The sequence below is a fragment of the Lepisma saccharinum genome, chromosome 8 (genome assembly GCF_977018435.1).
Source record: "Lepisma saccharinum chromosome 8, izLepSacc3.1, whole genome shotgun sequence".
NCBI classification, from domain to species: domain Eukaryota; kingdom Metazoa; phylum Arthropoda; class Insecta; order Zygentoma; family Lepismatidae; genus Lepisma; species Lepisma saccharinum.
In genome coordinates, this window is record NC_139236.1 from 78,927,266 (window position 1) to 78,953,818 (window position 26,553).

Consider the following 26,553-nt stretch of genomic DNA (forward strand, 5'->3'; position numbering starts at 1 on the left):
GCTCATTGTATTTTCCATAAATTGTATGCACTGCTCGGGAATTAGCGGGTACTACCAATGGTACTACATGTATGGAAAGCTGCAAGATTATAAATGAAAAGCCTGACTTGTTTGATTGTTTTTGAACAATGTAGCAGCACTAGATTTAATTTGTGAGCATAGCAATGTAAAAATATATCCAAAATGAGATTATGATCATCCACCAACTCCGCCTTTGGCATGCTAATGAGACAAGTATGTCGGAGGGAATGAACGGGAAAATCTTACCTATCCGTGCCAGCGCTAGAGAGAAATTCCCTCGAGTGCCTAATCAACTTACGCTTAAACTCCTTTTGCTCTTTAAAAAATAACACTATTATCATTTTTTCTTTGAATAATATTTCAAGTTGTTTGTATTGTACGTATAATATTAATTCCGTTTGTAAGAACATTCTTGAAATTCTATTTTTCTGAATAAAGGAAAGCATACAATGAGCCGAATTATGTTCTTTTTAGTTTCTTCCACTTTCTGTTAACGTATCGCAATTTCATTGGTGGTTCTTGTCTGTCTTGGTTCCTGCGTAGCGTTGCGTTCGTGGGGATGCTGAATATCAGGCATCAGTGAAGGCAATCATGAGAAGTAAGTTATGAAATATTGTTTTCTAAATGAATTAAAATGAATGATAGTAACATAAGACTTGTTTTCTATCTCTTGTTGCTTTTGTCAAGTACAAAAGTTACTTATATAAGTGAAGCATGCGTACATTCAGAGAAATTACAGTCTGTGCGCCACGTGGAATTTGTGTTGGACCGAAATTCCGAGAGATGTCCGAAGTTCAATTTTAATGTTTTATGTAAGTTAAAGTTGAGTTGATTTTATGTTTCAAAACTGCATAGTAAGTTTTTGAACTAGTATGATGAGCTGCATGTCTCAATTTCCACCATGTTGTCGTACACATGGCCATAAGTGAATATTGACTTTAGATTTCAGGGAGTAACAAAATAGAAAGCAAGTCTTGATTATGGCAAGATGCAGTTAAATGAAAATCGAAAATTTGAGATTCGGAGGGGACACCCATCATATTTGACTGCTAAAACATTTGTAACCGCTAGAAAATTACTGGTAAGCACAATTTTCAGGGAACATTTGTTTCATCCGGCAGACTAATAATCTAAAAAATCCTCAACACACCTTTTTTTAATGTACCATTACTACATTATTGCCATTGGTAATTATGCGATATCGCCAGAACACCTCTCACTCGTTTATTTCGTTAATTTTAGCATTGGTACTTACCTATTGTGCATTGCGGAAGATTTTTTAAGGTGAAGTTATGCCTTTTTCCATAAAATAGTGTCAACTTTTCATATTGAGTCATTATTTGTCTTCCTTGTTCCGCTTGGGTAACAAACAATATGTCGTGCACTCGTCATGGATCATCGCACATCGTCCTTGTGTTTTGTCTATTTGGAATGGGTATGCAGTGTTTCAACCTTAAGTGAAAAATACCTACTTTCATGTTCATTATGTCATCACAAACCATTGATGGATAGCCCAAAAAAACCATTCACGATAGCCCCACGAACCATTTTCAGCAAGGTTAGGTTAGGTAAGCGTAGTTAAAAAAAAGAAAAATCTCATAAAAAAGCCTTATTTGGAAACACTGGCGAGACCACATGACTTTAGATGCTCGCACCATCTGCAGGTACATAATGAAAACGGCATAATGTTCTCGCTTTACGGAAAATGCAAATTCCTTACATAAAAAAGTGATTATTTCTTGTTCTGCAGCATTCTATGGTGAAGTTTTCAGTTTCCACGAAAGAAAATACCTCTAAGAACTTCGACAATGCTACAGAAACTGATTTCAGTAAGTAGTTTCTCCTGTAAATTTGAAGAAATCTGTTCGGGCGATTTTGCTTATTTACTGCATACTCACTAATTCAAGCCTCACAATCACGAATCTGAAATTAATATTTGGGGGTCATGTCTAGAAATCTGAAAATATGGGGGTCCATGATCTCAACCAACAATGTAGAATTGCTCACTATTTATCGCAAGCACCTTCTCACATATTCGCGTATCGTGCTTGTGTTTTTGTAGATTTTCATTCGTTATGCAGTGTTTCAACCGTCGGAACCCAAGAAATACCCGTGAACAAAGAACAAAGCTGATCCTTTTTTTTTTATATGCACAAAGAAAATTGTAATGTGTCGTGGCGGTATCCGTGAATGGTTTTTGGCTATACGTCCTGGAATTAGTGGGAAATGTAAACTAAAATATTATTTTAGTTTGAAATTTTTGAGTCCAAATTTCCCACAAATTCCGGGCTCTGCCCCCCAAGCTGTAATGTGGCCCCACCTCCCCTCTTATCGGCTCCACGACTTTCTCTATAGAGTCCCTGTTAAAGGCATGTTAGAAATTGGCCTAAGCCACCTGCCCCCAAATGAGCCCCAAACTTTTAAATTTGAATAAATCAGTTTCCAGTATACGGAAAACTTACCTGAATTTCACCACGCATCCACGACACGTCATATTAGGCATATACCCACAGCCCATTCCTTCTAACGAGTAGTTTACATTCACTGCCACATTTTCGACATTCCTTTCCTTTCCTTACAATCCCGTGTTCAATTAAATTAAAAAATCCATGGGATCTTCCCACCTGGTACGAATTTCACCACGCATCCACGACACGTCATTTCTCTCCGCCATTCTTCCACGACCAATGCTGTGAACTAAATAGAATCGCTCTGAACAGCGTCGCAACGTGCTATATAGCGGAACAGACGTTGATCGTCATTTCTTTACGTCATCAAACATGGTTCCTATGTTTGTTTATGGGTGAATCATCGTGATAATTAACGTTATTTTACAAGTTTGGTAAATGTTTACTATCCTTCGGACGTCAATTTTTGACATTTGTACTTACCTATCTGCTTTGCGGATCATTTTTTAACGTGTATTCACGTTTTTTTGATCATTTTTTTTTAAAAAAGTGTTTGTAACTGAAGAAAGTACGTTTCCGCAAATGGTTTGTGGGGCTATGTGTCAATGGTGTGTGGGGCTATGCATATTTTTTTCGAAACCAATTTTTAACTATTGGAACCTATTGTGACCCTACCTAACCTTACTGGAAATGGTTCGTGGGGCTATGCGTCAATGGTTGAATTTCCGCTAGAAACATTCCCACATCACACAAAACACTTTCCAGATGTTAGACAATACTACAGGAACTTATTACGGTAAGTAGTTTCTTCTGTAGAAGTGAAGAAATCTGTCCGAAGGATAGTAAACTAGTACCACAAGTTCTACAACTCATGTGCAATTTAAACACTTTACCCCCAAATATTATGTGCATATACGTATGTACGACTGCATATTTAGTGAGTATAACAACTAGTAAACTAATTACACAATATCTCTATATTGGAAATTCTTACCTTTCAAGGCAATGATTCATATTGTTTTATGATTTTTAAAAAATTCTCCTAGCAGGAAGGCTAGTTAGTTATTGCAGAATTTTGGCAATCGTTGTCACACGAAATTTGAACCTTCTTTAAAGTAATGAGCACTGTTTGGAGTTCGAAAAAAATTATTGTAGAAGTAAATCGTAACCTTACTAGAATGCATTTATGTACTTTATTTTAACAAGAGTGACTATCTTTACCAGGTAGTGAAGCTAGCTTTTGAGCTATTTTCACCAGATTTCAAGCTGTGCATGAGCATGATCTACAACCTGCCATGTCTTGCTACTTAGATGTACTATTCTTTAGACGTATGTGTATGAATCTTACGTCGGTGTGCATTTACTTTTGTGCAGGAGACTAGTACTTTTTTCCTGCAAGTTATGGAGTTGGAAAAGTACCGTTAGGTGTTCCGATAAGGACCAGTGGTGCTAATATGCCACATGAACTAAATATAAAGGACTATTACGTTCCTAAATGCTTTTTTTTTTTAGGTTAGGCAAGTCAGGTTTAGGGCTAAATTAAATTACCTTCAATTTGCAAACGTTTGTGTGTAGTTAAAATGTTTGATTTGTGAAGAGCAGTGAATTTTTAAATTAGGCTTTCCATTACTTAAATAAGTAAATATTAGTTCCATTTCTAGTGGTATGTTATATAATTGTCTAAAAGTACAGTAATGACACTCCATTACATACACCAGTTTCCTTTCTATCAATCAATTGAGTAAAACAGTGAGATGAATTGAGCTTTTTCTTACCCTGGCAGAATGTTCATCAAGGCTTTTGCCCCTCCCCCTCCTGTAATCAGAGAATCTGTTCATGCATGCCTATGAGCAATGTTGTAACATTTTCTGCAGTTTATTTTTACCTTTTGTTACCTGAAAAATTTAGCTTTCCACTCTATGTAATATTCCCTCACGATCTCATATTTTGTAAAATATTACTGATTGGAACGGCAGAACAGTGACCCATGTCACTGGAATGCTTCTTTCTGTTACCCATCTTTCACGACTGCAACTTGTACACATAGGTTGTATGTGGTGGTGATGGGAAGAATAAAAAGCAGGGTAAGTAGGTGTTTCCTCTCCCATAGAGGCTTCACTGCAATCCTGAGCAACATTTCTCAGTTACTGTTAAAACTGTAAGCATTTGGTAAGCAAAAGAAATAAAATTCTGGTAACGGTTCAGATTGTTTTATTTCTCCTAGCACAAAGACTAATTATTGTATAATTTTGGAAATCATTGTCACACAAAATTTGAACCTTTCTTAAAGTAATGAGCGCTGTTTGGACTCGAAAAAAGTTATTTATGTTGAAAAAAACAACTTTAAAATTACCTTACGCACTTCTCATGGACAAGATATTCTCAGTCTACAAGCGACAGTAAATATTGTAGAAGCGAGGGAATGAATGTAGAAGTAAATCGGAACATTAGTAGAATGCATTTAAGGACTTTATTTTAACCCGAGAAAGCCCATGACTTTATTTCTCTGAGTTTTGTGATCATATTAACAGGATTTGTTGGTTTTGCATCAAAATGGAATATAATGAAAAAAAATAAAGATTTTATTATCCTGCTCGAAAATACAGGGGTGTCACCTGTAGGTGACATTGGGCATTCAAGGTACCAAATTGAACATAACGTGAAACTTAAACCATGGAACACCTCTGTTTTATACCTCCCTTCTTATTTTTATGTAACACAGATGATATTAACAATGTCAGAACTTAACTACACTTTATACACTTTGTCCTGTTCATGTATGTGCATAACAACAGTGTGTGTGTAATGCTACACCACACCTCATACACATTATCCGTGTCCTCTTGTGGCAGTGTGCACATCTTCTTTGAGAACACACTACCTGCACATGTTCTGCAATGTTGATGTCTTGTCTGACTTCATTTGGCACACGCAAGGACACGAACCAATTTGGGGACTTCTGTAAGGAGGGTTTCCATGTAAACGGCAGTATGATTCCACCAGTGATCGTTGGAAATCACAATGTCACATTTTTGCCATTCACTTTCTTGAAAATCAACCATGCATTGTGGCATGCTGCATCTATTCCAAAGGCAAACAAGGAGAACCACCACTTTTTACCCCTGAAAGGGACCCACAAGGAGTGAATGTTCTGGTCGAAACGATCGATGCCACCCATGAACATGCCCTCCCGATTCCACTAGCATCAATTGTTGCGGTCTCTTGTGAATCATAACTTCTTGTGACAACTTCCACCTCGGCGAGGAGCATTGCTGGAGGAAGGCGATTGCCATCTGTGCAGTTCTCATCCCCACTGTCTTCATATGTGAATCCATCATCATCAGGTGGGAAAAGAACCTCATCAATGTCATCATCATCTTCTTCAATAAGTTGTGATGGATGCTTCATCCAAATTCAACCTGAAATGATAGTAGATTCCAAGTTCAAAATTTGTATTATTTTTTTATTAGTACTAGACTGTAATACACATACCACAGCATTACAGTGTATATCAGAATAAGATACTATAGCATTGTTTTGCCCCCAAGATCTATCATTATTATTATTGATGAGGAAAGAATTTTCTGTTTATTTTTCAAGTCTCAATGTTTTTATTCTTGTTTTTACAATAATTATAAATCATAACTCACTGGAGGATTAACATTATTAAAATTATATTTTATTATTACATCATTGTTACAATATTATATTGCAATTATATTATTACTACAATTATAATTATTAAAATTAATGCTAAAATGCAATTATGTCCTAGTCCTTTATACATTTATGACTTCAAAGCCCAATGTCACCTACAGGTGACACCACAAATTTATTCAACAATTACACCAACTTATTGTTCAGGGAGAAAATTTATATTTACCAGACATAAACCTTAAACCTTTAAGAGTAAGTAAAAGGGTATGACTTGAGATGACCGGACCCCTCTCCGATATTCTTCATATTTGGCATATTCTAATTGAGGCGGCCTAATCACGAATCTGAAGTTAAAAATTGTCGGTCACGTCTATAAATTTCGAACCATTGGCGCTAGCCCCACGAACCATTGGCACATGGTTAGGTTAGTTCAGTTAGGTTAGGCAAACATAGTTAAAATTTGGTGTCATGGTAGTATCAGGAATAAATATATTTGGTTGTGAAACAAAAAAAAATTTCGCGAAAATAGTTTCCATTCCGAAAACTAACTCCTTATTTTAGTTTATTTTGCAATTTCTAGACGTTTCCGACAAATTTTAACTTCAGATTCGTGATTAGGAGGCCTCAATTAGAGAGTGCCAAATATGAAGAATATCGGAGAGGGGTCCGGTCATCTCAAGTCGTTCCAGTAAAAGTAATAAACTTCTAATCATCGTACCATTTTGATATTTTTGAATGTCGATCTCCAGGAGCAGGTGATGTGTCGCCCTTCCTATGGGCAGCCATCTTTACTTCAATAGTTCCAGAAAGTTCCACAAGATGTCCCTCAGTTCAAAACTGCAACAATTCAGTTGAGAATAAGTGAATGAACAGTTTGACATAGAAAAAATATATGCCCGGCCACAGCATTAAATTAAAAAAAAAATTAAAAATGCTGTCACCTACAGGTGACATTGGGCTTTCTCGGGTTAATGCTAAGGGAACCTAACCTAACCACGATAGCATATATTGAACAAGATATTAAGTGATCGCTAAAACTCCACAGTATGTGTTCAGACATAAATCGAAATTGAACCATGTAAAAATTTCATTCGTATCATGATGAAATCGCAATAAAACAAAAACAAAAGGAACTTGGGCCAAAATTCCTTGTTTAGGGTTGCTCCTAGCCATCCAAGTTACATGCACACCTCAGACAGACAGAGTGGCTAAAAAAGTTGGAAGTGGTAAAAAAAAGAAACTAGTTTTTTTTCCATGGCTTTTTTTCCCCCCAAAGTGTTTGAAATCAATGAAAATACATTACTTGGCTGCATTTATCTTGTTCCACAGTTTTCATTTATCTCTACTGTAAAAGATGCCCATATCTAAATTTACTACTTTCAACGTTGAATTTATAGCTAGACATAAGCAGTTTGCAAAAATGATGGCTTTCTTGAATGGATGGTTTTTCCCAAAAGTTATCTATCTTTAAATTTTAGCAGGTTTTTAAATATATCTATAGTATATACACACACATAACTTGAAGGAAACACTCACCGGATGCAGAAAAACTTCAAATTTTCGTGACTGTATGTCACATCTTCAGGAGTCTAGAAACATTGTAGAACTTTGTGACAAGAACGAATAGTTAGCGTGACCTGCAGTATTGCCAGGTTCAGAAAAAAAGTGTTGACAGTGCCACAAAAAATATAGGTGGTTCTTTTGCCAGGCTTGTCGAAAACTGTGAGTGGTCCTAGAAATGAAAAATTAGCAACTTTTATTTATTAGTCGCAGTTTGGCTTTTATTTTTATCGAGGAAGGAAAAGAAAGCTGCGTGGAAAATAAAACAATTCTTTCAAACCGTTTACTTTGTTCCCTCACAATCTCATGTTTTGTTATAAAATATTACTGATTGGAACGGCAGAACAGTGACCCATGTCACTGGAATGCTTCTTTCTGTTACCCATCTTTCACGACTGCAACTTGTACTCATAGGTTGTATGTGGTGGTGATGGGAAGAATAAAAAGCAGGGTAAGTAGGTGTTTCCTCTACCATAGAGGCTTCACTGCAATCCTGAGCAACATTTCTCTTCTCAAAGTTAGTTAAAACTGCAAGCATTTGGTAAGCAAAACTTAAATAAGAAATAAAATTCCTTGTTTAGGGTTGGTCCTAGCCATCCAAATTACATGTAGGGCTGTGCGATATATCGATATTTTTTATCGACATTGATATCTATATTCTATACATCTATATCAATATTTGATACTTCTATATCGATATTATCTACATATGGTCCATTCCTTACGTACACTCACCTCACTTAGTACTCAGTTTGTTTCGTTATACAATATATTTGCAGAAGAGACAATTCAACCTACAAGTGCATCAATATACACTGTATAAAACACACCTTATTACTAACTTTGTTGTTCGTACGAGTTAAGTCAAGCATAAGGATGTGAAGATAACAAGTAATGCGCTCACCATACGTGACAGAATTTGGGAGGTGAATGATGAGAGATTGCCTCTGGTTAACATGGAAAGCAAAACAACCAATAAAAATAGCAAGGTTCCAACTTTTCCGTACTTGCTGGTTACCCCTGTGCACCTAAGTATAGGGATGGTATCGATACGATATTAGACAATACTTAGCAAAGACTGTGTCAAGTTGTAAGTGATTGGAGCCTCCCCGATGGCGCAGTGGTAGCGTCGTCGCCTTGTAATCAAGGGGTCCCGGGTTCGATACTCGGTGGAGGCACAAGTGGTTCAGATCCCACTTTAAACTGTAGGTCCAGTCCTGATTAGCCTTACTGTGCATAAAGTGGACTTAAAACACTAAATCAATCAATCAAGTTGTGATTGTCTCGTTCTTGGCCTCATCTTGATATACAGCATATAGGTACACAGCACAAAATATTTTTTCTGTTTGATGGATAGTTTTGACGCTACAGGGTGGAAGAGCTCCTAAAGAGGGTGTTAACCTTGTTTTGTTGTGTGTTCTTATCTATACATTTACAAGACATACAAAAACACGTAGGTTCAAATTAACAACATAACTTTAATGCCTGGAAGCCATTCACGTACATCTTACACACCGATACTATAACAACCAATCAATAACATGCTATAGAATACAAATTCTTCTTCCTCTTATCATGCGTCTATCATCTCCTCCTGGAGTCTCTTTTTTTTGTTTTAAGTGCTGGTCTCACCGTATCTATCAGGAGGTCTCCTAAGTCTATTCGATCTTCTGATTGGTGTGTGCCGAGCGTCTGTATATGGTTGGTTTTGGTTATCTCTTCCCTCTGCATCCTCCGGCTGTCCTTCTGGTATCGATTCATGGTTTGGATCAGGTAGATCTGTTGATGAGGGGTTTGGTTCACACTCACGTTTTCGTAGCCACCTGACGTGTACCGTTCGTGTCGATCCGTCGAACAACTGCAAATTATATATTAGGCTGTTGCCAACTCTAGACAATACCATTCCTGGTACATGCTTCGGAGAATTTACCTTCGGGGTCTGCACCCAGACTGCATCATTCGGAAGATATGCAAGATAAGTTTTGTCAAGTGTCTTCCTCTCTACTCGGCTCCGCCGTGATCCAAGAAATGGTGGGCGATCCATTCGCCTTTCCCGCTCAGTCATATCTGTTACCATCCACTAGAGTCTTGGTTGAAATCGCAACACGGAAGCAGAAGGCAAACTTTGAGTTTCTCCTAATCTGGAATTTCTCAAAAACAGAAGAACTTCCGCGATCCTCGCGTCCATTTGTAATGAACTTAAATTGGGGTGTTCCAATACCAATTTTCTCAAGTGGTCTTTAACGGTCCGAATATATCTCTCGGCCATTCCGTTACTCGGACTATGGTACGGAGGTATGGTTAAGTGCCTTATTCCGTATTGTGACCAGAAGTTCTGGAAAGTTAGGCTACTGAACGCAGGACCATTATCTGACACAATATTGTCTGGTAGGCCTAAGTAAGAACAAGATTGTAATATCCAACGTATGGTTTCCGCCAAATCTAGAGAATGAACTGGCCATATGTCAACCCATTTACTGAATGTGTCGACTAGAATAAGAAATTTCTTTCCTCCGAAGAAAAAGTGGTCTACGTGTATTCTCTCTGCTACGCGTGAAGCTTCTGGCCACTCATTTATAGGGCCTTTTCTTACTTTCCTCCGTTCCGATTGACAAATATTGCAATTATCAACATATTTGTCTATGTCCTTGAGCATCTTTGGCCACCAGTATATTGACGAAGCTGCATCTTTCATAACACGAGATGCTGAATGATTACAATGTAGTAATTTTAATACCTTTTCACGTAATATGGATGGTACAACAATTTTTCCCATCCAGCTAAGGTAATCATCTTCCACAGATAAAAGACGTCGTCGCTCGAAGAAAACACCCAATCCGGATTGAATATCTTCTACAGATAATCTATTTGGCCAACCATGTTTGGCAAACAAAATTACCTTGTTTAACAGTGGGTCTTCTAATGTGGCTTTATTAAATTCATTCAAAGAGATTTTTGAATCACGTGTGTCAACGCTGTTGCAAGTTGTCGCGTCTATGTCTATTGGAGCTTCACTTTGTTGTGGTAACCGACTCAACATGTCCGCCACAGGTACATGCGATGAAGAAACTATACGATAATTATACCCCGATAAGAATAATGACCATCTTAATAGTCGGTTCGATGTGTGTTTCGAGATACCTCTATCAGGATTAAATATATACTTAATAGCACTGGCATCTGACACAATTTCAAACTGTTGACCCTGCAAAAACTTATGGAATTTCTTAATTCCAAAAATTACACTCAATGCTTCACGTTCAATTTGAGCATAACGCTGCTCGGCTTCTGACAACATTGTAGATGCACATGCAATTGTTTGAATTTTTCTATCTACTCGATGACAGTCTTGCTCCGCATCCATAAGGTGAGCCATCGCAAATTAACACTACTGGTTTTGAAGGATCATAAGGTATTATAGGTTGTAGTTCTTTAAGTTCCTGTGATATGTGAGCAAACTCTTGAACGCACTCTTTCGACCAATCCCAAGTTACATTTTTCTTCAAAAATCCTGTAATATGGCGTATCTTGGCCGAAAGATTAGGGATGAACTTTCTAAAAGTGTTCAACATTCCCAAGTATGAACGTAGCTGCGAAGTATTCTGTGGTACTGGACAATTAACCACTGCGTCCCAATTCTTCTCAGATGGAATAATTCCATCTTTACTAATAGTGTATCCGAGGTACTCAACTTGAGAGGCAACAAATACACATTTCGTTAAACTTGCTTTTACGTTATGTGCATCTAATTTTGACAGTACAGCACATGTTCTATTGTAACACTCACGTTCCGAAGTTCCACCGATGATTACATCATCAAAATAAAAGGAAACACCAGGAGTATCTCCTAATATCTTTGCAAGACACATCTGGAATATGTCACCGCTAATAGAGATTCCAAAGCAGAGTCGCTTTATCGGGAATAATCCAACATGAGTATTGACGACTGTGATGTGCTGCGCCTTTTCAGTCAACATCAACTGACAATAAGCCACCTGAAGGTCTATAATACTATAATGTGTACAATCCCTTAATTTTACAAAGATGTCTTCTGGCTTGGCTATGTTAAATTTCACATTTTCAGTCATTTTATTGACAGTACCAGAAAAGTCAACGCAAAGGCGTAATGAACCATCTTTTTTCTTAACTACGACGAGAGGTGATGCCCAGTCAGAGTACATAATAGGCTCCCAGAGTCCTATTTCGACCAACTTCGCTATTTCACTTTCCACTTTATCTCGTAGTCCATATGGAACTTCATAGTGTCTTTAAAAACAGGTGAAGCATTCCTTCTCAAAGGTATATCAACTTTAAACGGTGTGATGGGCTTTGATAGATCACCATCAAAAACTCTAGCATATTTGCTAGATAATAAATTAGCTGGTCTCAAACCTTCACTTTCCGGTATTTTAGTATTAATATTTCCGTTATTCTTTTGTTCAGATCCCGTGTTTGTTAACACAGTATTACATTGTGTTAACAGTTTTCTCCAACCCGGATGAATACTGTCGAGCCATGAACGTCCAATCAACGGATAACGCAGTTCTTCTTCACACAATATAACCGGCAATTTATACAATACATCATTCAATGATAAATCCACTAAGGTTTGACCTTTCAACTTTAACGTATCATTATTCACGCCTCGTAACGTTAGTGAAGTAAATTGTGTTCGCCGATGTGGAAACAATTGTTTGAAATACTTGTTATTAAACAAAGTAACTGTAGATCCAGTATCTAGTTCACATTGTACAATTCGCTTATCAATACACAAATCAACTATGCACGGTTCTGCTGACACAAGAACGTTAGTGCCATCTATAGCTTGTGCTCTTGGCTTGAAACTAACACTCCTTGCTTTTGAACGAGTGAGTGTTGCATCTTCCACTTGCGTATTTTCTGTGTTCGATGAAATAGTGCAAGTACTATCTTCTGGCGGATGAGAATCACTGACTTCAACGTGCAATAAAGACAAATCATGAAATTCGTTATGTATGTTTTGTTCAACAATAGCTTCTAAAGGTTTAATATTAGGCGTAGATATTTGATCACTTGTAATTGTCTTACTCGTAACTCCACCATTATTTTTCCTAAACTTGCATTTTACATGCCAATGACCTTTCTTTTTGCAAAATGAACATATCGAATATTTTGCTGGACAATGTCCAAGATAATGCCTTCTGGAGCATCTATCACATTCTTTAGTGCTTTTATAACTTCTATTCTGAGGATTAACGAAGTTCTTTTTGTGCGCTTGTGAGGACTGGAAACATGGTTTAAATTTCTGTCCCCCAGCAAATGCAACTACATTAGAACTACATTCCTTTTCACGATGTGTGAACATTTGTGTTTCCCGTTCAATTAATTCCATTCGAAGCACAATATCTTGACATTTTGCTGGAGTCAATGTAGGTTCAGAAAGTAATTTCTTTCTAATGGCATCAGACCGAACGCCTACAATTATTTGCTCTACAATGGCTTCCTGTAAGTACTGGCCAAAACTACATTTAAGTGTTTGTTGCTTAACACGTACCATAAATCGTGTTGCATCCTCGCCGCTTTCCTGCATGCATTGCCTGAACTTAAAATGTTCCACATATTTGTTTGTTCTCTGGCCATAATGTTTAAGCAGATTGTTCTTGAGAATCGAATACGTTTGACGATCTACTGGTTCAGGTGCAAGGATGTTCTTCAGCACTTTGAAAGCTTCAGACCCTATAACTGCAATCAGTATGGGTACCTTCCTGGCTTCATTAACATCATGAGCCAAGCAAGACTGTTCGAACCTCGTTAAATAATCTTCTATTTCTTCCGAATCTGGCCGGAACTCAGAGAATAAATTCAAACCGAACATATTCATAATTGTGGTCAACTAAATATCACAATATCTTAAACACAATCCGTATCACACTGATTTAAACTTTGTTCTTGTACAATTATTGTAAATAATACAAAAACCGTGTAATCTTGGTTCTTACCGTAGAAATTGATCAAGCCGACACAATTTCTCCTTGCATAAACCTATGCTGGAATGATGATCGTCGCGTACTCTTCGTGACGTCTTCATCCATACTTCTTCTTACAAAGAATCACCAAGAACATCCTGTACGACTGCGCCATAGATGTAAGCCTTGTTTTGTTGTGTGTTCTTATCTATACATTTACAAGACATACAAACACGTAGGTTCAAATTAACAACATAACTTTAATGCCTGCAAGCCATTCATGTACATCTTACACACCGATACTATAACAACCAATCAATAACATGCTATAGAATACAAATTCTTCTTCTTCCTCTTATCATGCGTCTATCATCTCCTCCTGGAGTCTCTTTTTTTTGTTTTAAGTGCTGGTCTCACCGTATTAGACAATACTTAGCAAAGACTGTGTCAAGTTGTAAGTGATTGTCTCGTTGTTGGCCTCATCTTGATATACAGCATATAGGTACACAGCACAAAATATTTTTTCTGTTTGATGGATAGTTTTGACGCTACAGGGTGGAAGAGCTCCTAAAGAGGGTAGGGATGAAACTTCAAATTCAAATATTTAGATGTTTCGGTATTGTCCGGATCGTCTATATCTGTATCTTGATATCTATTTTCAATATTGTCGATATCTGTATTTTCGTTATTGTCGATATCTGTATTTTTGATATAGTCAATATCGATATTATTGGTATTGACTCGATATCAATATTCAATTGATATCCCACAGTCCTAGTTACATGCATACCTGTGAAATTTTCGTCTCAGATGTGAAAAATTAGCAACTTTTATTAATCCATCACAGTTTAGCTTTTATTTTTTATTTTTTGAGGAAGGAAAAAAAAGCTGCATGGAAAATAACAGTTCTTTCAAGCTGTTTATTTGATAGTGTTCTTTGCAGAACAACAGGTGGAAGACTATTGAAAGATAACATATCTTGAAGTTGATTAGGTAAATTTGTGTTTTAAATTCTGATGCATTTAATAATTTTTCGTAGACTAGTGTATCCTGTAAAGTTTGTGACTTGTGTTTGTAGATGTATTTCGAGTTTGAGTATGTGAAATGGTAAATTTAAACTTGGTACGTTAAGTATATATTCAATATTATTGAATTGAATGAGACATTTTTTTGGATACATTGAAATATCACAGACCATTTATGTTGTTAATATATTAGTGTGTGTATTTGTGTGGGTGGTGAGGAGTAAAGTGTAACATTGAAATGGAGAAAACATCTGTGTGTACTTACCATTGAATTTTTGGAAAGTTCGCCTTAAAAATTGAGAATTATACTTGAATTTTGTGATAGTCCTGGAGTGGCCACCCTGTCGGAGCACGTGTTGAAGGAAAGCAAGGGCATACGTGGAACATTCTTGCATGTGTTCATTGAATCACAATTGTACAATGGTTCATGTAATCATTTTCATGAATGCCCTCCCTCGAAAATTTCAAAGTTTACATCTGCATGAAGTCTCCAACATATCAGGGAAGTATAGTAAATGTTGTGTACAAGGAAGTAACACCTTGAGTACGATGAAAGAAACATTCTTACTTGATGTATGTCTTTTGTTACACAGATAATTATAGATAAATTTATGTAGTTACATTTTACGGCATATTTTGTTTTATTCCATTATTCTTCAAAGTTGTCGCTAGAATGCAGATAAATTGAAAGATTGGTGTTCTCAAATTTGGTGAAAGTATTAAACAGGAAAAGTATGTGGGTTCTAAAAAAGGATGAGATATTAGTTTTGAACCTAATAAAAATTTGTACTGATTTTTTGCATAATATGAATTGTGAAATAAAGTGTGCAAATTTCATATCAATATAATTGAACACAATATGCACTGGAACATAAACATGTGTTTTTCATAATTGTGTCACATGTCAACAATGAAAGGAGAATAAATGTGAGTTCTCGAGAGTTAGTAACACATCTGTCAGTGTTCCTCACTGCTTTTGGCTTGTGGAAGGCTATCAGCTGCTTATATTCCCATTATAATCATGGAGAAAGAACATATAGAGATCTCTTGAAATGTAAAGTTCAAGTGGCGGGACGAAAGATGCCAATGTATGTGGGGAACCTGGAACATCACCTTGACAACAGAAGACTTTGAGTAATTTGTTGGGTCAAGGAGTGGCATGATATTGACACTTAGTTGATGTAGTATGAGTATTCCTATATTTCAATTTTCTGCTTATAAGCTCATCTTTGACTGTTCAAGTCTCCATTCAGGTGGTTCCTTTTTTTTTGGGGGGGTCTATTGATAGTAGTTTATAATATAATGCACATGTATTAAAATTGTTGTAGTATTTTCACTGCAATTTCCAAATATTTAGAAATATATTTTTAAATCACTGTGTTGGGTACAGTGTGCTTCAATATCTGCTATAAATTTGTTTTTGTTTAACAGATATTTCAAGTCTGATGTAATTGTGACTATGGTAATCATGTTAAAAATTTGAGACAGGAAGATGAAGTACATGTACAGTCACATACACTTTTGGGTTGTAATGATTCAGTTAAAAGTATATAAGATTATCACTACAACTCTGAAGTGTCCATGACTGTATATGTTTGATGTGGGGAGTGTAAAAATTTGTTCCATTGTCCAAATGAAAGGTGTCATGATTTTCCATCATAGTAATTTGTGATGAGTGTTACTTTTAAATAAGCTCATTTCTGTAGCATTAATTTCTTAGTATAATGCATAGAATTGTAAATTTTGTTTGTCATTGTAGGTTGGCTCATTTCTTTATTATTTATCCTGAGCATCATAGGACATGGCATATCAATATCATCATTTCTGTCATCATCTGACAAAACCAGGTTAAAACAGGTGTTTACAGGGGCGTTGGATTCCAAAGACTTACAAGCTGTCCATTATGGTGTACTGGGTTATAATTTGCTTCAAGAAGCCATACCTAAACCACAGGTAAGCCCACAATTTGTTATAAGGCTTTTGAAAACACTCCTAAAAGATAAGAACCTTTGTTCTGAAGTAGAAATTTTAGATGGCCAATTCCAGATAAAATTTTATCTGGGTGTCAGATAATGTTCTATCCAGATATCGGATATTGTGGTATCAGGGTGTACAGAGCGTATCACGCCGCAGACGTGAATCGAACCTAGGACCCGGGTATCATAAATAAATAAGCTAATTACGTTATAAAGAGGGTCTCGCTGAAGCATTGAAAAAGAGCTTCTTAAAAGCTCATCGCGACAGCGTCCTTCAGCGGAGTTGGAAAAACTCCGCTGACATTGCATTAGAAATGAAATCAGGAATCAGCGTTCTTCCTCAGGATTGCCGTTGCGAGAGGACGCGATCGAAGCAACCGTCGTAACGGCCGATAGTTCGAATTTCACATAAATAGGTCGCGTGAGAAAATCTCAGGCTTAGTTGTCTTCCGTTTTTCGCCAGAGAAGTAGTTGTTACAAAAGAAATCCGTTGCTAGTTGTTTGCAGTTTACGCGAGAGAGCTCCACAGGCATCGTAAGTTCAGAAAAAGGAGCAAACGAACAATCGGGAAGTTAAAGTTATCGTTAGAATATCGGTCGGCGAAAGTACAGAGTTTGGAGCCCGGAGTTGCTCCCTCGTCCGTTTTGTTTCAGAGTAGGACCACGTCGATCCAAGGACCAGCGGAGAAGAGATCGCCGTAGAACTCCAGGTAACGAACCTTCCTTGTCTTTCCTTCCCCTGCCTGTTCAGTCAAAGGTAGTGTTTAAATATATGTCCGTGTGTTCTTACTTACGGGGCTAGTCCCCTTGTAGTTAAGTGTCGACGTGCTCTCCAGAGCTACCCCCTTCCTTTTACAACGTTCCTCTCGCCTAACAAGCGAGTGGCTAAAGGCTGTCATAGCCTATCTACGATCCCCGCTCTTAGACGACCAACAGAGCCGAGTATCCTTTTGACAGCCTGCATACTGTACCCGGGTTTCGTGATAGCACTCACCGCAAACCAGGGGACAATTTCCTATCCGTTCACTTTCTAAGAACCGAGTTTTTTTTTAGATATACTTCAATACAAAGTTATGGAAGCGGATATTTCACATTGGATTTTTTAACGTTCATCTCGTGGAATGAGGCTATGCTTCGAACATTTCATTCTAAGGTTACAGCATCCCTTTAGTTTTTTTTCCTTGACAGTTGACAGCCGTTTATTCAATTGATCCGTGCCGATGTATTTATTTCACTCTTTTTTGTTGTTGTTTGAATAGCATTCTTGATACAGGGATTAGATTTTACGGGCTCAGCCATTTCCCTTCCGAAGTTTCTTACCTTAATCCCAGGGAATTAGCGTTTGGGGTAATCCTTTTGGGGACAGTCACAACTGTTCCCTTGGCTAGCCACGACGAAATAACCCGCCCTTCGGCGGTACCGTTTACATTATGTTTCAGTTATTTATAACTTCCACACTCCCTTCTAGTGGCAAGCAGCCAATTATTTTACGTATTTTAATTCTCGCCACATTAAATTTACTACCTGTAATTTATTACTTCAACTTCTCCTTTCATGTCAGCCACAATACAATCTTTCATTTTAAACCAACGTCAACGCACATTATTCCCCCGGAGTTTTTACAAAGTTTTTACAAAGTACGGCCCTTATGAACATTTACCAAATCTTCCCTTGTTAATTTTGTACGCCTCCCCCCCCCTTCAATGGCAAAACGTCGCTTGTAACGTCCCCTTGGTACCCCGACGAACCCTTAAAATATTTGACTTCTTTTACACCGTTGTGAGGGGCAATATCTAGTAGCCGTACCATCTTACAGCTGCTTTAAATAAACCTTGTTTTCCCATGAACATTTTTTTTTTGTAGAATTAACACCCCCCCCATCCACTTTCCCCCTTTTATTTTTGGTATAATCTTTCATTTCTTTTTGTAATTTTTAATACTCGTGATTACATTACGTGTAACCCCCCCCCTCCCCGGGCTTCAACACATAGGCCTGACCATTATCTATTTTACACATATCGTTCATTTTTCCTACGGTCAGTTATTTATTTTTAAATAGACATTCTTATTTCGCCCCAGCATCAGTTGTTTTGCCGGAACCTCACGATTCCGGTCTTCCGGCCTTATATTTCCTTCGCTCGCCCGTACGGGGATCTACAACAGGTCCCATTCCCTTCATCAAGCGTCGTTTACACCGATGCCTTTGCCTAATCGCAACGACTCTTATTACCCATAGCATTTACGCCGTTGTGAAGGAACATCCATATCGCCTTATTGCCCCCTGTGTTTTGGATTTATTTTAGACCCCTTTTATTTTTATTATTCGTATTTACGCCACCGACCCCCCCCCCCCCCTTTATAGTTTAATTGTTTCCCTTGTGGCCCCGGTACTCTGTCTCCAGAGTTCCACTACTTCTTGCCTTTGGTTTTAGAGTGACAATAGTCCTTTCCAAATAGTATTGGTGGCTATGAAAAGGGCCGCGTTGCACGAAGCTGAAAAGGCTCAACTTAGAATTTCGAGCCACTCATAAATGTAGGTGTTCATTTACATCTCCAGCACTCTTCGCTCAGCGAGCAACAGTTCGCACGATTTTGCTATGATTTTCACTGACTGATGCATTTTTTTTCTGCTTCGTTTCAGACTCGCGATCATGGGATCGACCCCCCCTATTTTTTTCATGTCCCTTCTCTTCCTGTTTGTCTCTCCCTCGCTTTCGGCTCTGCATACTTCCGAGGATAGTGACCTCTTCTTCGAATCCCTCGGTCTTTATTACGAAAAACAGGCACTAATGGTCCACACGTACGAACACGTCTTTACGACAGTCAATGTACACCTCGATATAAATATCCGCACTCAAAACCCTCAGAATTGTTCTCGCTGGACTCAGATTCAAAACAACTCGCGGGAAAAGATTGAATCTTACCTGCATGATGTCTCGCAGTATTTTCCATGTAGATTCACCGTCGGTGATTTTCGGCCGAACTGCGGAGTGCCCTTGTCGAATGGATCAGTACATTCAAGGGAAAAACGTTCAATTATTTTTAACCTTTTAAACTTGTTCACTGCCGGCCTGAGTGTTTTTAATTCATTTTCAATCCACCATCTGCAAGCCTCCGTCAAGACACTGGCGGACAATCAGCACGCGATTGCCGAGGAAATAAAATTCATGAAAAAGATTCAAGTCAAAGCCTTTAGTAAAGTACATGACATTTTGCTAATTTTGAAACGTTCCGTTCTGGAACTACAAGACGAACTTATTAACAAATTTTGTGATATACATACAGAGGAAAAACATATTTTGGCAATGATGCAGGCTTCTCAGCTGTTCGAGCGCCTCGACTTCTTAATTATGGAATTGTCTTTAAATAAATTATCATACCATATTCTTACCCCGACTTGGCTTCGCATTTTTATTCAAGGGCACCCCCAATTTAAAACCACACTGTACACCACTGATGTTGGGTTGTTTTACGCCCTGACCAATGTCTATTTGATCACGTATAACGTCTAAGAGCGGGGATCGTAGATAGGCTATGACAGCCTTTAGCCACTCGCTTGTTAGGCGAGAGGAACGTTGTAAAAGGAAGGGGGTAGCTCTGGAGAGCACGTCGACACTTAACTACAAGGGGACTAGCCCCGTAAGTAAGAACACACGGACATATATTTAAACACTACCTTTGACTGAACAGGCAGGGGAAGGAAAGACAAGGAAGGTTCGTTACCTGGAGTTCTACGGCGATCTCTTCTCCGCTGGTCCTTGGATCGACGTGGTCCTACTCTGAAACAAAACGGACGAGGGAGTAACTCCGGGCTCCAAACTCTGTACTTTCGCCGACCGATATTCTAACGATAACTTTAACTTCCCGATTGTTCGTTTGCTCCTTTTTCTGAACTTACGATGCCTGTGGAGCTCTCTCGCGTAAACTGCAAACAACTAGCAACGGATTTCTTTTGTAACAACTACTTCTCTGGCGAAAAACGGAAGACAACTAAGCCTGAGATTTTCTCACGCGACCTATTTATGTGAAATTCGAACTATCGGCCGTTACGACGGTTGCTTCGATCGCGTCCTCTCGCAACGGCAATCCTGAGGAAGAACGCTGATTCCTGATTTCATTTCTAATGCAATGTCAGCGGAGTTTTTCCAACTCCGCTGAAGGACGCTGTCGCGATGAGCTTTTAAGAAGCTCTTTTTCAATGCTTCAGCGAGACCCTCTTTATAACGTAATTAGCTTATTTATTTATGATACCCGGGTCCTAGGTTCGATTCACGTCTGCAGCGTGATACGGAGTATCCAAATTGTCCAGATTATCCTGATTTCAGACTGTGTGCATTATCCAGACAGTTGTATCGTTTATCTATTTCACATACTCCTTTGTCATTTTTGTTTCACTGTATGGATTTTCTAGAAATCCTTCATGAAATCTGTTGTATCCTGATATCCGTTATCTAGATTTTGTGGCTATTCCTACTAGAAATATGTTGCCAAGAAACACACATGCAGGAAATGGTCCAGAACATAAAATAATGTTTTTCTCTTTGGAGAGTAAGGGGTATTTTTTTTTAGTATCACCAACAGTTTATGGTGCACAGTGCATGGTTATCACTTTTTTTACAGGACATTAAAAAATTATGTAAGGTTGGCCGCGGTGGCTCAGTCGGTAATGCGTCTGACTACCATGCTAAAGGTCCCGGGTTCGATCCTCGGCCGGTTCAAATCCGGGAACTTTTCTAACGATGGAAACGGCCCCGGCGCCCACCCAGCGTCGAATAACATGGGTACCTGGGGGAACCCCTGGGGGGGTAAAGGTGGTCAGGGGCTTGATGCTGATCACATCACCCCCACTCACGACTGGATCAAGAAAGTGTGGGGCGTTACCCCCACACCCTCTATACGCCTTCATGGCGTGGTGCTAAGCACGGGGGAGCACTTTACCTTTTTTTTTTCTTTCTTTATGCAACTTTATGGGATTTTGTTGCAGTGTTTCCTTGCATGATGTGATGGATTTATTTGGCAAGAATTTGATGCTTTGGTAATTTTCACGTTATGAGTTTTGGTTTCTCATGCTGATGGTAATCTGACATATTCTTAGGTTAGGAATGTTGGTTTGATGCCAATAGTAATTTTACGTTATCCATAGAATTTTTACGTGTTTTTTTGTGTAGATTGAAATTATGCTGAAAAGTGGTAATAATGGGTTGGGGTGCGAGAAATTGGAGAAGCCGTTGACTCACTGAACCCCCTTGAGAATTATGTTGAATTTTTTTTAATCAACAGATTTCGATGTTTTGTGTAATATTAAATTGAATCCAGCATGTGGAAAACACAAATAATGGAGATATTTGAGCCCTATATATGGCGCACGTATAAAATTATTTAGGGTGTATGGTCTGTCATCAGCCCCATTCAAGTTCTGAATTTCCAAAATATGTACCACTTTAAATACATTTTAAAAACATTCCCTTCCATTCCATAGATTTCCTTCGAAATGGCAATAAAAACATAATTTAGTTGAAATGATGATAAACATGTCTGGAAAAATTTCATATTTGGACTGGAAAACCTGGAAACTTCAGGGAATTTCATAATAAAAAAATCGTAGCTACCCTGTTAACCTACCCTATCACTAGAGGCACATATTTATGGTGAATAAAAATTCATTTTGGTACAAAAAACTGGACACATTTCAGAATCAAAAGTGATATATAAAGTGGCATTTTCTGTGTTAAAATGGTGAATGTAACCTTAACCCTTCTGATAGCACATTTATGTAGTTGGCTGTATCAAATTTATTCTTGTGTAAAGGAGTTCATTTTTGCTTGTCAAATATTTACAGCGAAATAAACAAATTTTCTATGTTTTGCATAACTCTCAGGATAATTCAGCCTTCAGAAGTGTGGCATCGGAAAATAAACTCGAAATTTTGTGTTTAAGAGTTTATTTCGCATGTTTCACTTTACTGTATTTTGTGGCAAAACATGGTAGGAATATACATTACATAAACATGAAAAATGAACATTACGGTGTGTTATTTCACATTTTGTATTTTCATTAGAAACTAAATCCTATGCATGACTAATCATCACTCATCCTTAATTTCGCGATTATCCAAAAGTGGCAGAAAAGCAAAGTAAAATAAACCAAATCAATCAATATTCTTGATAGCTACTTCTTATCGAGATTCATCTTATCATGAATTAACGTTGGTATTGTCTCAATTTAATTTTACTTGTGTAACTCCATACAGCTTGAAATATATTACGATAGATATTGTTTTCCCATAATAATGCCAGCATGTTACTTTTCCATGGTGGTTATGCTCGTGCGGTATATAATTTGCAGCTTGAAGATGCACCATCTTATCATTGAAGGAATGTATTCTTGCGTTGCTAACATTTGAATGTACTAGAAATATATGAAAGCCCATTTTATTATCCAGGTATTGACACTGGTAATTAGGAATCTGTCTCTGCCCTGGTATTGGGTCAGAGTAGTATGTGCTGTTGCCGTGGATGATTAATTATTCGTGTACTGTTATTAAATGCAAAATAACTCACAATTTGCGAAGGCGAAGAAAAACTTCTGTGGGCTGGTTACCTGAATATTAGCATAAATGGAAATGCAGCAAATCACTTTTTGATATAAACTTTTATCACAAAACTTCACAACTGCTATATCGAATTCCTGACTGTTATCACTAATGTTGTACAATTTAACATAAATAGAAAACAAACATTATTAAACAGCAAATTGAACATTAACATTTGAAGTTAAAAATAGATAATAATTATAATTGTACATTTACAAATGAACATAAGAAGTAAAATAAATTTGTGCGGTAGAGAACAGTCACAAGTATCATCTGTTGTAATGCAAAAAATGCATTACTTTCATTCGTAGCTACTGTCTATGCCAGTACTTGAACCGCACGTACAAGCTCTTCTTGATAGCTGGTTCTTATTGAGAATCATCTAACGATATGATGCCCAAATAACATTAAATTCTCAGGGTTGTAAACAATTTAGGATTTGATGTTCAGTGGATTCAGGGTTTTCAAATGCATGTTTTACCTTCTCTTCATGGTTAGCCAAAAGTGGCAGGAATGAGAACTAAATAACCCAAATCAGAATCGGTTATTGTTTCCCCATAATAATGCCAGCATGGTACTTTTCCATAGTGGTTACGCTCATGGGGTATATTATTTGCAGCTTGAAGATGCACCTTCATCTCATTGAAGGCACATATTCTTGCGCTGCATACACTTTACTAGAAATATATGAAGGCCCACCCATTTTAATATCCATTTATTGACACCGGTATGCGTGGGAATCTGTCTTGTATGATCTCAGTCGTAGTGCAAAGAATTGTTTCACTATCATTTGTTGGTGTAGGTACTGTTTATGCCAATACTTAACTCTTGTCTCCACTCTGTTTGGTAACCTGTTGGAGATTAATATCAACATTGATATTCTCTCATGTTTTAACTTTTAGTGGAGGAGAGCCTCTCCTGCATGTTAGCCTCTTCCAGACAAGCACTTTTGAGGAACGTGCTTCTTAAACCTTGCCGTGATACACAAAAACAACAATGCATAAGCAAAGCATTGTCCGGAAAATTGCTTCTTGCGTTGCCCTATGGACACAGCATGGACCAAAGTTACATTTGATTCCAATTGTAATTTTACATTTTACTCTTCGAATTTTTGCATGTTCTTGTGTGTGAAGAATGAAATTTGCTAAAAAAAAAAAAATTTGTGAAAGTGAATATTTGTAATAATTAACAGATGCATATTTAATTGAAAAACACATGGTTCTAAGAGCAAAAATTATGATGATAAACATGTCTGGAAAAATTTCATTTTTGGACTGGAAAATGTCATCGAATTTCATAATCAAAAAATCGTAGCAACCCTGAGTTTGTCACATGTTGGACAAATGGCTTTAAGTATGTATTAATCCTTATGTATTGTTCTAGGATGCCTGTAAATATCTACAATCCAATGTGAAGGATGGTGTGAATAGTGAAGCCTTGTATTATATTGTAAATGCTCAGAAGGCTTTGCCAAATTGTCCTCTTAATGTGCCAGAAAGTGCAGTTAAGGTAAATGAAGTTAATTTTTTTAATAATTAAAATATCTGTTACTGGTTTAGACTTGCTTGCAATTAATACTTGTTGATTCCACCACTTATATTTTTCTCTGGCATATACTTTATACATGCTGAGCAAAACCAGAAGAAAGATGGAGAAATGGATTGCTTTTGTTTAAAACACGTTATTCGTGGTTTTTGGATTTCGTATGTTTGTTTCATCTTTACCTGATAGAATTCTTATATTTTATACACAGTATGATGCAATGAATGTTTAATATAGGTATCACTTTAATGTAAGTGGTAATACAAAATGTGCAGTAGAAGAAACCTGTTTCGTTGTACATAGGATTACTGTAAAAATAACACGGATAGGAATGAAAGTATTGTTGTGTTTTTATGCCTTTTAAGTTTGTATGGCTGACTTACTTTCTATGTTTGAGCAGTTTGTCACGTGACAGATATCAGTATGATAGTGCAATTTGTTTTAAATGCACTGGAACATGTCAACAGTTTTCACAATACTTTACTACAGTTTCACCACAAAAACTCTGCTCTACTAGTGCATCGTCCACTTTGCTTAGTTCACGTTACACTGATGTCGTGAACAACTGCTGTCATAAAAACTGTCATGTCTGTTTAATGGTTTTGGTTCTATGTAATGTCGAATGTGTCATTTCGTGTATAGTAACCTTGTATTACAATCATAGATATCCTGATTGGCTGGTAGTTATTCAAAGCATGTAGTGACAGGTTACTTTTCGTGAGACACACTGTATAAGTTATTTAGAGCATTTTCTATATTTTGTTATAGACTCTCACAGCTGCGTTGGAAAACGAAGCTGTTCTCATCCCTGAGCTGTTCCATGCTATTCATGCACTGAAAGCATTGGGAAAACCCATATCAAGTACACAAAAAATTGTTAAAAACCTTCAGGCAGCACTGAAGAAGGATGATAGTCTTACAAAGTAAGTTTGCACAACTAAATAGTCACACGAAAGTTTCTGCACTGGTCTGGACTTTGTAATTTTGAAGATACATTCTCTAATACATCTAGGATGCTTTCTTCATAATTTGTTGGCCATTGAAGACAGTGAACCTTGGAAATAAATAACTACCAAGAAATTAAAATGTTGCACTGGTGCAGGAACTTTGGTGTAATTTTTTTGTCCAAGTCTCTAATTTAAACCTCTTCATTTAAAAGATCTGTAACAAACCAATTTTTTAACAAATGTTACCCAGCCTTGCACCTAAATTTTAGCAGTAAACAAGCAATTTGGAGCAAATATATTAGAAAGTACACTTCAATAGCCACAAGATGAATTTCATTCAGTCTGTAGCTCTAAATAGTTTCATAGGTATTAAGGTTTGGTTCTTATATGAAAGGTAGGTTCTGATACCCTCAAACATGTAGAACTTTAAAAAATGGTCATACAACTAATTATTTTTAAATAAGATGATTTGACATGATGTGACCTATGTATTCTTTGGAATATTAGAGAGATGTCCAAAATGTTAACATCGAAATTTCTTACTGGGTCTCCTAATGGCATTCCGGTAATTCTATCTTCTTGCATGCATATTTTACAGTAGTTTGTATCCTGCTCTAAACTGAGAAGTTCAGTTCTGAATGGTTTTGGATATAAAACTAACTAAAGCTATCACAAAAGGAAATTCTTCAAGTTTCTTTCCGTAACGTGAGATTATATTCATGACTTAAGGAATTTCTTATATAATTCAGTTTAATGAAATAAGTTATTACCATTTTATATCTAATAATCACACTTAGGGTGCCTACCAATCTGGAAATCCTAAAAAAGTCGAGGAATTTACTTTTTCTTGGAAAGTTTGGGAAATTTACTTTTTGTGGAAA

At 37.3% G+C, this 26,553-nt stretch overlaps 1 protein-coding gene across 3 annotated transcripts in view; it reads left to right on the forward strand.

The window, feature by feature from the left end:
* The first annotated feature begins 477 nt into the window (after positions 1 to 477).
* OstDelta (oligosaccharide transferase delta subunit) overlaps positions 478 to 26,553 on the forward strand; it is an 84,847-nt gene continuing 58,771 nt past the window's right edge. For all 3 annotated transcript variants that reach the window (XR_014442012.1, XR_014442013.1, XM_083127033.1), the window contains exons 1-4: positions 478 to 619; positions 16,376 to 16,569; positions 24,567 to 24,692; positions 25,494 to 25,648. Coding sequence is in view for 1 of the 3 variants with exons in the window: in XM_083127033.1 (XP_082983159.1) it covers positions 613 to 619; positions 16,376 to 16,569; positions 24,567 to 24,692; positions 25,494 to 25,648 (482 nt within the window). In the remaining 2 variants the exon portion in view is untranslated. The remainder of the gene's footprint in view (positions 620 to 16,375; positions 16,570 to 24,566; positions 24,693 to 25,493; positions 25,649 to 26,553) is intronic.